General features: G+C 40.1%; 1 protein-coding gene across 3 annotated transcripts in view; it reads right to left on the reverse strand.

Moving 5' to 3' along the window:
* The window catches only part of MORC3 (MORC family CW-type zinc finger 3), a 77310-nt gene extending 64727 nt beyond the window's left edge, over window positions 1-12583 (reverse strand). For 2 of the 3 annotated variants that reach the window (XM_074213941.1, XM_074213940.1), the window contains exon 1: window positions 12465-12583. In XM_074213941.1, coding sequence (XP_074070042.1) covers window positions 12465-12503 — 39 coding nt within the window. In that variant the 5' untranslated portion in view covers window positions 12504-12583. The remainder of the gene's footprint in view (window positions 1-12464) is intronic. The other variant, XM_074213942.1, reaches the window with a different exon arrangement.
* Between the last annotated feature and the right edge of the window lie 32 nt (window positions 12584-12615).

A 12615-nucleotide genomic window follows, 5' to 3' on the forward strand; every position in this document is an offset into this window, starting at 1 on the left:
ATCATCAATTGAGAAACAGCTAAATAATCTTATTGAAGTGTAATGGGATTTAATTATTCCTTTCAAAATAAAAAAAAGGGATAGATTCAGAGAAACCTGAGGAAGACTTGTTTGAAACAAGTACATCACATAGTCACACAGCTTTGAAAGATCTAAGAATACTGACCAACTGATGACTGAATATGCTATCCATCTTTGAAAGAATTAATGGGGGGGGGCGGAGCCAAGATGGCGACATGAAGGGATCGAGTCTTAGGAGCTCTCTGATAAAAACTCATAAACTAAGAACTCTAACTAAACTTTCCAGAGACAGAACCCACAAAGGGACCCAGTGAGGCAGTTCTCCTACTCAAGGTAACCTGGAAAAGAGCAGAAAGGCTCTGCTCCCCAGGGTTGGAGAGGCGGCCGCCAGAGGGGTGGCCTGCCAGAGCCAAAGAACTTCAGCCTCCCAGAGGCAGCCCCAGGGCGCTGGGAGCCTCAGCTCACAGCAGCGGGGGAGTCTCCTGAGCTGCACCCCGGTGAGCACCAGCCCTCAGGGTACACAGCCAGCAGCCTGGTCTTTGGGCAGCCCAGACCCTGAAACAGAAGCAGGTGGAGCCGGTAAGCAGGAGCCCCCAGGGCATGAGCCCATTGGGCTGAGGGAGGGGAGTGAAGAGAGACTGCAGAGCTCCGTCCTCTGCCCCTGGAACAGGACTCTGGAGCTCTGACCACATTCAGATCCTGATCACAGTCTAGGCCCCCCCATAGAACAGCAGGGCCCCCCACCCTCCTCAGCCCCGTGGCAGAGGGGGGCACTTATGGTCATTCACAGACCAGGAGGGAGGACAGAACCTCACACACTGAGACCCTTGTGGGAGTGCCCCAAAAGCTCAGGAAGCACCCCCCCCAAAACAGGCTTAGGCTGGGAAAATGAACAAAAAAACAAGAGGAAGACCATTGAGAAATATTTTGCAAATGAGCCCAAGAAGGATCAAAATACACAGTCTGAAGATGAGGAAGCACAAGCTCCTGCATCTAAAGACTACAAGAAAAACAGAAATTGGGCTCAGGCTATGATAGAGCTCAAAAAAGACTTTGAAAATCAAATGAGGGAGTTGGAAGAAAAACTGAGAAAAGAATGGAGAGAGATGCAGGAAAAACATGAAAATGAAGTCAGCAGCTTAGTCAAGGAAATCGAAAAAAATGCTGAAGAAAATAGCATGCTAAAAAACAGCTTAGGTCAAATGGATAAAACAGTTCAAAAAGTTATTGAGGAGAAGAATGCTTTAAAAAGCAAAATTGGCCAGATGGAAAAAGAGATAAGAAAACTCTCTGAGGAGAATAAATCCTTCAGACAAAGAATAGAATTCAGGGAGACTGATGAAATTACCAGAAATCTGGAATCAATACTTCAAAACCAAAAAAATGAAAAATTAGAAGAAAATGTGAAATATCTCATTGAAAAAACAACTGATATGGAAAACAGACTTAGGAAAGATAATTTAAAAATTATTGGAATATCTGAAAGTCATGATCAGGAAAAGAGCCTTGACATCATTTTCAAAGAATTACTATAGGAAAATTTCCCTGATATTCTAGAAGCAGAGGGCAAAATAGAAATGGAGAGAATCCACCGATCCCCCCGAGAAAGAGATCCCAAAAAACCAACCCCCAGGAATATTATAGCCAAGTTCCAGAACTCCCAAGTCAAAGAGAAAATATTACAAGCAGCTAGAATGACACAGTTCAAATTTCGTGGAGCTGCAGTCAGGATCAACAGGACTTAGCAGCAGCTACATTGGAAGCTCGTAGGGCTTGGAATACAATTTACCGGAAGGCAAAAGAGCTTAGAATGCAGCCAAGAATGAACTACCCAGCAAGGCTGAATGTCCTCTTCCAGGGAAAAAGATGGACTTTCATTGAACCAGGGGAATTTCAAAGGTTCCTTTTGGAATGGCCAGAGCTGAACAGAAGGTTTGATCTTCAGATACAGGACTCAGGTGAAGCATGGAGATTGGAGGAGAGGGGGGAAATATGAGGGACTTAATGAGGATGAACTGCATGTATAGAAAAATGATACTGATAATATTCATAGGAACCATCTCAGTTAATAGAGCAGGTAGAGGGAGCTTTTATAGTTGAAGCACAGGAGAAAGCTGAATTTGAAGATAAAATATGGTGTAAAAATGGAGTCAATAAGAAAAAAAGGGAAATGGAATGGGAGAAAGAAAAAGGAGAGGGGTAATAGTCCAAGCTATTTCACATAATAAGAATTTTTTTATTACAATGAGTTATTGCAATGATATGGAAGGGGGGAGGCAAGGGGGAATGAGGGAACCTTTGCTCTCATCAGAGATGGCTAGGAGAGGAAACAGCAAATATACTCAATGGGGTATAGACATCTGGAGTAAGAAGGAGGGGGGAGCAGGGGGAAGGGGTGGGGATGTGAATAAAGGAGGAGAGGATGGACCATGGGGGGACAGTGGTCAGATATAACACATTTTCTTTTTTTACTTCTTGCAAGGGGCTGGGATTGGATGGCCTGCCCAGGACCATAGGGCCAGGTGGATTCTGGGCCTAAGGGGTGGTATGGGGGCTCAGGGCTTCTTGGCCTCAGGACCAGGGATCTGTCTGCTGCGCCACTCAGCAACCCCACAGCAGAGTCAGAGTGAAAGGAGAGAGAAAATATAGTACATGGTAGTGGAGAAATAAGAAAGGAGGGAGTTGCGATCAGCAATGGCAACGTTGGAAAAATATGGAAGTAACTTTTGTGATGGACTTATCATACAGAATGTGATCCACTCACAAAAAAAGAAAGAATTAATGGATTCAAGCTGCAGAATAAGACATACATTCTTAAACTGCATAAATAATGTGGAAATTTGTTTTGCTCGACTTTATTATATATATATAAGTTAATTTATATATTATAAAGTTTTGGTCTTTTTCTTTTAAATTGCAAGGAAGGTAGAAAAAGAAAGTAAATACTTGTTTATTCAAAGATATAAAAAAATTCAATCAGGAAATTCAGGAACCAGAGAAAACAATTATACACACACACACACACACACACACACACACACACACAATATGGTATGTGGTATTTGGAAAGAACACTGACTCAAGTCAGAGGACCTGGATTCAAAATCAGATCTCTCTTATTTGTGCAAACTTGGTCAAGTCACAGCCCTCTGTAGCTCTCAATGTAAGGAAGGGAAGCTAGATGGTGCTGTGGATAGAACCCCAGCCCTGGAGTTAAGAGACCCTGAGTTCAAGTCCTGCTTCAGACACTTAATAATTACCTAGCTGTGTGACCTTGGGCAAGTCACTTTAACACCATTGCCTTACAAAAACTAAATAAATAAATAAAATCTAAGGAAATAAACAAAATAGCTTCTGGTGTCCCTTCTAACTTGAGATCTGTGATCCCATGATGGTTTCAAATGAGAAAGAAAGTCAAGGATAATTAAGCAGTTTGGAGTCAAGAGCAGAAAAGAAAAACTCAACCTTGAAACTTTTCATTTTGTAGGTATCTGACAATAATGAATACTAATAAAATATTAGTAACCTCTTAATATTTTTTAAATCCATGGGAGATGATGAGATCACCAAATGACATAGTTTAGTGGCAGGTGAGAACAAAGTTCAGGACAAAATCCTAAGGGACCAACCTTTAGTTAAAAAGCATAATCTAAATGAGAATCCAGCAAAGGAGACAGAGGAGTGCTCAGAAAGGAGTAAGGATAATCAGGAGAATAGTGTCAAAAGTTGATTACTAAGTATCAAGGAAGAAAGAGTGATCCATAGTATCTAAAGTTGAAAAATAGGAAAATAACAATTACTGGAAGAGTTAAAATTCATAATACATGCTAAAGTTTCAGAGTTAAAATAATTTTTTTTTAAGTTTCACAATACACCAAAAGAAAGCAGAAGGAAATTCATTCAGAAAGGGACAGACAAGGTAGTGGTAGAACTGCCATGCTAAATTTAAAACTTAGAAAGAAAACCAATGATAGTAGAAACCTCCCATGCTGTAGTTGGAAACATCTGTTACGAATGGTAACACTAACTAGACACAATGAGGAAAAGTGACTTCACCATCTAAGAAAAACCCAGAAAAGAATTTATACCTAAAGGGAACTTCATGAGGACATCACAAAGATTTCCAATGACCAAGAAACCTGAGTTGTCTTTTTGCCATTGATGTTCTATTTTTCACTTTTTAATAATTTTTTTTCCTCTGATCTCCTTCCCCTCCCTCACTGGAAGAAAGAAAAAACAATTCCTACATTGGTCATGTGTGGGATAAAAATCCACTTAAAAAAAATAGAGAGACTCCTGTGAGCAAAAAAGAAAGTTTATTTTTGCTTTTCTAGAGAAAAAGGCATGTTCCAAGTCTCAAAGGTAGTGAAGATCAAGGAGCTGCCCCGAGGTGACAGTTAAGCAAGATTGTATGGCCTAGAATGTTTCCACACTCCCTAGCCCCCTCTCTTCCAACCTGATCGGTTAAGGTTTACAGTTACAATCTTTACAAGAAAAATCTACCCAGCAACAAAGAGAATAAAATATTTTCATAAAATATTACCTCACCATCCAGATGGAGAGGGTGTCAGAAGATTTTTAATGACCTTCTGTAAATATCTGAGTATATGACGTCTTCTTAGTTTAGCACTTATCAAACAAGAGAAGGCAGGCTACTGTTCTCCCAGTCTATTATCAAATAGGCGGCTAACTAAGACTGCAAGGTCTCTTCTCTGGAAGTAATCCACTGTTTCCCTCCCTAACAGAATCAATGCAAGGTCTTTCTGGAAACAGTCCCCTGTTTCACTCCCTAGCAGAATGGGGAGGGTGTCTGACTGGGAATGCAAGGCCTCTCTCCCTCTTCTAAAGGTAATAGTCAGTCTTTGTTTTAATAATTTTTAACCCTGAGATGACTTCACTAGGAATATTAATTAACTCTTAAGAGGGAATATTCCACTCAGTCATATCTAAAAATTTGCTTCATTCTGCATCTTGAGTGTACCACTTCTTTTTCAGGAGTTAAGATTCATCATCGGGGCAGCTAGGTGGCGCAGTGAATACAGCACCGGCCTTGGGAGTCAGGAGTACCTGGGTTCAAATCCAACCTCAGACACTTGATAATTACCTAGCTGTGTGGCCTTGGGCAAGCCACTTAACCCCATTGCCTTGAAAAATCTAAAAAAAAAAAAAAAGATTCATTATCATAATGTTAGGTTATCAGACTTCATGATTACATGGTGGGTCATTGATCAGAATTCTTAAGTTTTTAAAAGTTAATCTTTACAAATTTATTATATAAATTGTCTCCTAGTTCTGCTCATTCACTATGAACTAGTTCATATAGGTTCACATTTACATAATAATTAACAGAGAAATTCCAAATTTGTTTGTAGAGCTACATAGTGGTATTCCATTAAATTCACATGACTTGTGTGTTCTCTAACACATGTAACATGTTACATGTATGCCTATTCTTCCCAACTCCAGATACTCTGTATGTTCAGAGGTGCCCCAGATTTTTGGAAAATTGTCTTTATGCTACCATATGCTTAGAAAGTACCCTTTCTAGGGGGTAGCTAGGTGGCACAGTAGATAGAGCACCAGCCTATAGTCAGGAGTACCTGAGTTCAAACCTGATCTCAGACACTTGTTCTAGCGGTGTGACCTTTGGAAAGTCACTTAACCACATTGCCTTAAATAAAAAAAATTGGAAATAAAAAGTACCTTTCTAAAATGTTATTATGCCTTGGTTCTTAATCAAGGGAAGGTGGGGGGGGTAAGAAACTCTAGTCCATTCAAGGTATCCATCCCTAGAACTCTAAAAGTATATACACTCTGGGGATTGAATAAGTGAGAGTTAGGGAAATAAACCTAAGGGTACTACATATAGAAAAAAGATTCAGTTTCATATATAAATCTCTTTTTTCTGTTCTTTGTATAATGAAAAGCTCATATTTGTCAAATTCGCAGTTTTTAAAAAAGGTTTATAAGCATTCATTTTCAGAAGAGGTGTCATGGTACAGTGAAAAAATGTTAATATCCAGAGTCAAAAGACCTGGGTTTAAGCTTTGGCTCTATTGATTATCCTCTGTAACCTAGGCAAATCATTAACTTCTCTGGAAAGGTTTGAACTATATGACCCCTGAAATACTTCCCACTTTTTTAAACCATTTGGTTTTTTTACAGCAATGGGGTTAAGTGACTTCATCACAGACAGGTAACTACTGAGGCTGAATTTGAACTCTGATCAGATCCTCTTGACTTCTATCCACTTCTTAATGTATGACCCTAAAAATCTTAAGTCTAGAATGAACTGGTAATATTGAAAATCTCCTTCAAATTTTGGTCTGTCATCCTTCACTCATTTAATGTTTTTTTTAGGTTTTTGCAAGGCAAATGGGGTTAAGTGGCTTGCCCAAGGCCACACAGCTAGGTAATTATTAAGTATCTGAGACTGAATTTGAACCCAGGTACTCCTGACTCCAGGGCCAGTGATTTATCCACTGAGCCACCTAGCCTCTCCTACTCATTTTAATTTCAAAAGTAAAGACAGTATCTATACAACGGACCTCACAAGTTTGTTGTGAGGACTGAACTAAAAAAATGTATGTGTGAAAATACAAACAAGTCAAGGGTTTATAAAGTTAAGCTATCATTATTTATCCCATCATCCAAAGTTTTACAAGAGACCAGTATGCATAGTCTAGACAGAATATGGTCTAGTCAGTTTTTGATTACTGAGAGTTCTATTTAAATTCACAATGTAAAGAATTCTGAAAGAAAAAAACATTTGCTAGAAAAATAAAATTACAATTAAAAAACTGAGACCTCCAGCACCCCAAGGGGAGAACTTTACCTGACTCTCCACCACCTGTGGGTCCAGACCCTGCCCTGTACTGCATGTCTGTCACCTGTCCCCATGTCACCTCTTTTCCAGTCCATACCAGGATATCCCCTCAACACACACACACACACCCACCCTTGTTCTTCTTCTGGATTCCAATAGGTCCCCACATTGCTGGCACAGGAATGTTCCTACTCCTATTCTCATTTGAGTCCTTATATGTCCTTGAATTGCATGCTGGTACCCTCCATCCACCAAGACAAGGCCCCCTTTCTGCTTACTCTACACCTGTGGCAAATTTGTCTTACTTAAAAATCTAGAAGTCTGCAGAATAGTCCACTAAGAACTTTATAATGTTATAAAGCTCTTTATTTAGCCTGTTGTTACTTTCACTTTCTCAATTTCACCTGTCAATGGTTAAGGAGTTAGGACAAATAAAATTAAACAATTTGGAGTGAAAAAGGGGTGAAAATGGGATTTTGATTTGTGTGTTCCATGACTACACAGATTTCTAATAGGTTTTGCTTTTCTTGCCTTCCTATTTGCTGGGGGGTGGAGGGGAGGAGGGAGAGGGGAGGGAATAGTGGAGGTAAAGAATTTTGGAAATGAAAAACTGCTTTCAAAAATTTTTTAATTTAAAATTAACAAAAGGTTGTTTTGCTAGTTCCTATTTCTTTTACCAAAACACAATGTGAAATAGTAAGGACCTGATCATGTAGCTAGGTCATATGAAAGGAATTAAACTATCAGAATATTATCTCCCCCCCCCAAAAAAAAAACCCCAACTCAAGTGGGTTGCTATCTGTACTGGTGGAAATACAGAAATCTTCATGAATCCAAAGCAGTATTAAAAAAAATAAAAATCCTCAAAAATTTAAGAATTGATCTTGAAGTAAAATGACCTGAATTCTAATATTAATTTTGACCAGCAAGTCACAGAACCTCCTGGAGCCCAAGTTCCTTTACTTGTAAGAGAGAATATTTTTCTCACAAATTCATTGTTTTTGTTCAGTAGTTGCAGTCAGGTCCAACAAGTTTTCTTTGCAGTGATTCTGGAGATTTTGCCACTTCCTTTTCAACTCATTTTACAACAGGAAACTGAGGCAAGCAGGGTTAAGTGATTTGTCCAGTCACACAATTAGTTAAATGTCTGAGGCCAAATTTGAACTTGAGAAGCCTTCCTGACTACAGGCCAAGCATTATCTACTGTGCCACTTCTAGCTGCCATCATTGAGAAAAAATTGATATTAAGAGTAAATATGGGGGCAGATAGGTGTTGCAGTGGATAGAGCAACAACCTTGTGGTCAGGGGGACCTGAATTCAAATTTGGCCTCAGACACTTAATAATTACCTAGCTGTATGACCTTGGGCAAGCCACTTAACCCCACTGCCTTGAAAAAAAAACCCCAATAAAAATGTAAAGAATGGTAAATAATGAGTTATGGAAAGGAAAGGAAAGAAAAAAAGCAACAAGAAAACCTAAAAATACAACCCAGAAGGATGCAATAGTTACATTCAGAAAAGGACACAAGGCAATTTTATTACTTGCATGTTAAATTTAATATACACTAAGAAAATAAAAGGATCTACATAACAAAATTTCACAATTCCCATACCAGTATATATTGTTCTTTTGTTTATTAAATGATTTATAAGAAAATGTTAAAACATTTAAAAATAAAAAGTAAACCAGTATAGAACTGTGAGGCAGTATTAATGGTGCTCAGCTTGAAGTCATTGAAGGACCTGGATTGGATTATCACTTTTGACACTGACTGCAATCTAATTCACAAGATTATTGTACAGCTCATGAAACCTATAAAAACACTTTATAAACTTTAAAATGCTATATAATGGATCAGCGAAAGGTTAATTCAAAAGGAAAGAATATTCCCTTTATTTATTAAATATGCTTATATCAGTGACATCCTACTCTGTGGTTGATTAATTCCACTACCAACCAGTAAGACTTTAAGCCTACTTTAAGCTAGTAGAGTCATCTACTTCAAGAGAGGAGGCAACAATTAACCCTATTGTGTATTGCTTTGGCCCAGGAATCTAGTAACATGGACGCTGTAGATGTGAGGAAGTACCTTTAACAAACCACTCAAGGTGAGCAGAAGTCTAGACACAGAATTATTTATTTTTATCCATGATTACTTCAAATAATATCACCTAATGTGGCCTTTGAACAGATTGATTTTATACCTTAACAAACATTTATTAATTGATAAATAATGCATAATCCTTTTTTTAAGTTTGATGATTATAGTTTTACTATTCCCTAGAAAATACCTCGAAGGTTCTATTAACTGTAAACTCATTTTAAAATGAAGTGAAACACATCCTATATCAAGATATGGTTGAAATGAGTACAGAATTTAAGACATTAGAAAGGTTAAGTCATTTAGAAGACCAAGGAATAGTTTAAGTCAGCTCTATGGAGGAGTTTATGACCAAACAAGAGTCAGAGAGCATCATAAAATTTAAAATGGATACTTTTGATTACATTGTTTCTGCACAAATAAAACCAATACAATTTTCACAGCCAGTGTTTCTGATAAAAGATTCATTTTGAAAATGTATAGAGGGGCAGATGGGTGGCACAGTAAAGGACCGGCCTTGGAGTCAGGAGTACCTGGGTTCAAATCCGGTCTCAGACACTACCTAGCTGTGTGGCCTTGGGCAAGCCACTTAACCTCATTTGCCTTGCAAAAACCTAAAAAAAAAAATGTATAGAGAACTGAGTCACATTTACAATACAAGTCATTCCTCGATTGAAATACATGGTCAAAGCACATGAACAGGTAGTTTTCATATGAAGAAATTATGCCTATAGTCAAAGGTATCTATAGGTATTTGAACAATTTTTCTATATCATTATTGATTAGAAAAATGCAAATTAAAATAATTCTGAGGCACCACCTTACACCTATTAGGTTAACCAGTGACAAAAAAAGGAAACTGATCAATGTTAGAGGGTTTGTGGAAAAACTGGAACTCTAATGCTGCTGGTGGAGTGGTGAGCTGATCTGAAGAACTATTTGGAACTAATCCAAAAAGCAACATAACTATGCATACCCTTTGATCCAACAATACCACTCCTATATCTGTCTCCCAAAAGATTACAAAAAAAAGGGTAGGTAACCCACATGTACAAAAATATTTATAGCAGTTCTTTTTGTAGTGCAAAGAACTGGAAATTGAGGAGATGACCATCAATTGGGAATGGTTGAACAAACTGTGGCATATGAATGCCATGAAATACAATTGTTCTCTAAGAAATCATGAGCAGAGAAAAAAATCCCACAGAATCTGAATGGATACTATGTTCACCTTTTAAAAACCTCTCTTAAATGTGTAACTTATAAAGATGCAAGTGGCTGAATGTTGAAAAACTTTCATAACATTTAATTGGAAAAATCAAATAAAATAGTAAGAAAAAGAAATTATGAAGGGAAGCTAGGTGGCACAATGGTTAGAGCACTGACCCTGGAGGAGGACTGGAGTTCAAATCTGTCCTCAGACACTAATTGCCTAGCTGTGTGAACTTGGGCAAGTCACTTAACCCCATTGCCTTGGAAAAACAAAAACAAATTATGAGCAGATTTCAGAAAAGCCTAGAAAAACTTGCATGAATTCATGTGAGTGAAATGAGCAGAAGCAGGAAAACACTGTACACACAGCAACATTTTATGATGATCAACTGGACTCCTCTCAGTCAAGTCAATTCTAGAGGATTTGTAAAATGTCGTCCATGTCCAGAGAAAACACTGTGGGTTTTTTCCCTTTAGTTCTGATTCTTCTTTCACAATATGATTACTATGGAAATGTGATTATACCTATATATATATATATATATAAAATCTATGACAGATTTCTTCCAGTCATGGGGAAGGAAGAAAGAGAGAAAGAGGTAAAAAAATGTGGAACTCAAAACGCGCAGTGGATAGAGCACCGACCCTGGAGTCAGGAGTACCTGGGTTCAAATGTGGCCTCAGACACTTAATAATTACCTAGCTGTGTGGCCTTGGGCAAGACACTTTAACCCCATTTGCCTTGTAAAAACCAAGGGAAAAAAACTTACAAAAAGATGACTGTTGAAAACTATCTTGGCAAGTAACTGAAAAAATAAAATCAAGTGAAGAAGCTAAGTATTCTATCAGAGAATGTTAAAGGCAATTTTAAAATCTGAAAAGAAAAATTTAATAGCATGAGGAAAAAATATTTTTGTTTTCTGTGTACCTCTCAAGACAGTCAAGACATCTGAGTTCAAATCCAGCATCAGTGTGACCTTGGGCAAGTCAACTTAAACAATCTGACTCAGTTTCCTCAATTGTAAAAAAAAACGGGATGGTAATAAACAGCACCCACCTCTCAGGTTTGTGAGTATCAAACAAGATAATACTTTTTAAAAAGTGCCTGTTAGACACAGAAGGAGCTTAATAAATGCTTAATCTCTCCTGTCCTCATAATAGTTGAAATTTATAAATGTTAAAGGTTTACAAAATGCTTTGATTTCATTCCATCTTCAACAACCCAAATGACACTGTCAGTGTCAGACTCCTGTGCCCAGGGGTGCAAAAAAATAAATCAGTCACCATCTCTAGTATCTCAAGAAGTAATGAGGGAGGCAACATTCGGGCAGCTAAGAACAAGGAGGTTGATAAATTCTCAGGAAGAAGACACCAGCATTATGACGCCCAGAATTTTAACTCATATTTGAAGGTCAGTTGGTGGAAAGAAGGAAAGTTTCTAGTTTGAGAGAAAGGTATTAAATTCACCTGAAGAAGGAGATGAGTATTGAACAGCAAGAGACCTAAGAGTACGGGGGGGGGGGGGGGGGGGGGAGGGAGGAGTAAGAACACCGAAAAGGAGAGACTATGAAGGGCTTTAAAAGGAAAGCAGAGGGGCGCCTAGCTGGCGCAGTGGAGTCAGGAGTACCTGGGTTCAAATCCGGCTTCAGACACTTTAATAATTGCCTAGCTGTGTGGCCTTGGGCAAGCCGCTTAAGCCCATTTAACTTGCAAAAACCTAAAAACAAAAAACATTAAAAAAGAAAAAGGAAAGCAGAGAATTTTTTATTTGATCTTGGGGGTCGTAGGAAGTTACAAAAATCTGCTGAATTGGTGGGGCAGTAGAAATAGTTCCCCGGGAAAAATCATCTTGCTAGAAGCTAAAATAATCTCGAGAATAATTTGCGCAGGATCCTACAGCTAGCACGTGAAAAAGTGTGCGAGGCGGATTTGAACTCGGGGCCTCCGGACTACAGGTGTGTCCGAGGGGGAGCGCCGGGTCCGCAGCAGGCCCGGCCGCAGGCCCGCAAAGCCCCGGGCCCGGAAGGCCGCGGCTGGCCAGGGCCTCCCCCCGGGGTCCGTTCCCCTCCCTCACCCGCTCCAGCAGAGGGGCCGGGCCGCGCCCGCGCCCCCTCGCCGGCCCCCGCGGCCAGGCCGCACCGACCCCGGGAACGGACACCGACGCTGCGGCGGCCGCGCCGCCCCGCCCCCCGGCCCCCCGGCCGCCGCGGCGGGGGCTCTCCGCAGGGCTCCCGGCCCGGCCGCAGTGCGGGGGCAGCGGCGAGCCCCCGCCTCGCCCCGCCGCCGCCCGCGCGCCGCTCACCGCGCTGAGCCGAATCCCGCTCTGGGTTTGTGCCGTCATCTTGGGTCGGCTACAAAGCCAGCAACAGCCGCCGGGCTCGGCCGCCGCGAGCAGGCCGCCGCCGCCCCGCCCACTTCCGGGGCCCGAGACGCTGCGGCGGGGCCCCGCCCAC

This window comes from Macrotis lagotis, chromosome 1 (genome assembly GCF_037893015.1).
Source record: "Macrotis lagotis isolate mMagLag1 chromosome 1, bilby.v1.9.chrom.fasta, whole genome shotgun sequence".
In the NCBI taxonomy this organism is placed as follows: domain Eukaryota; kingdom Metazoa; phylum Chordata; class Mammalia; order Peramelemorphia; family Peramelidae; genus Macrotis; species Macrotis lagotis.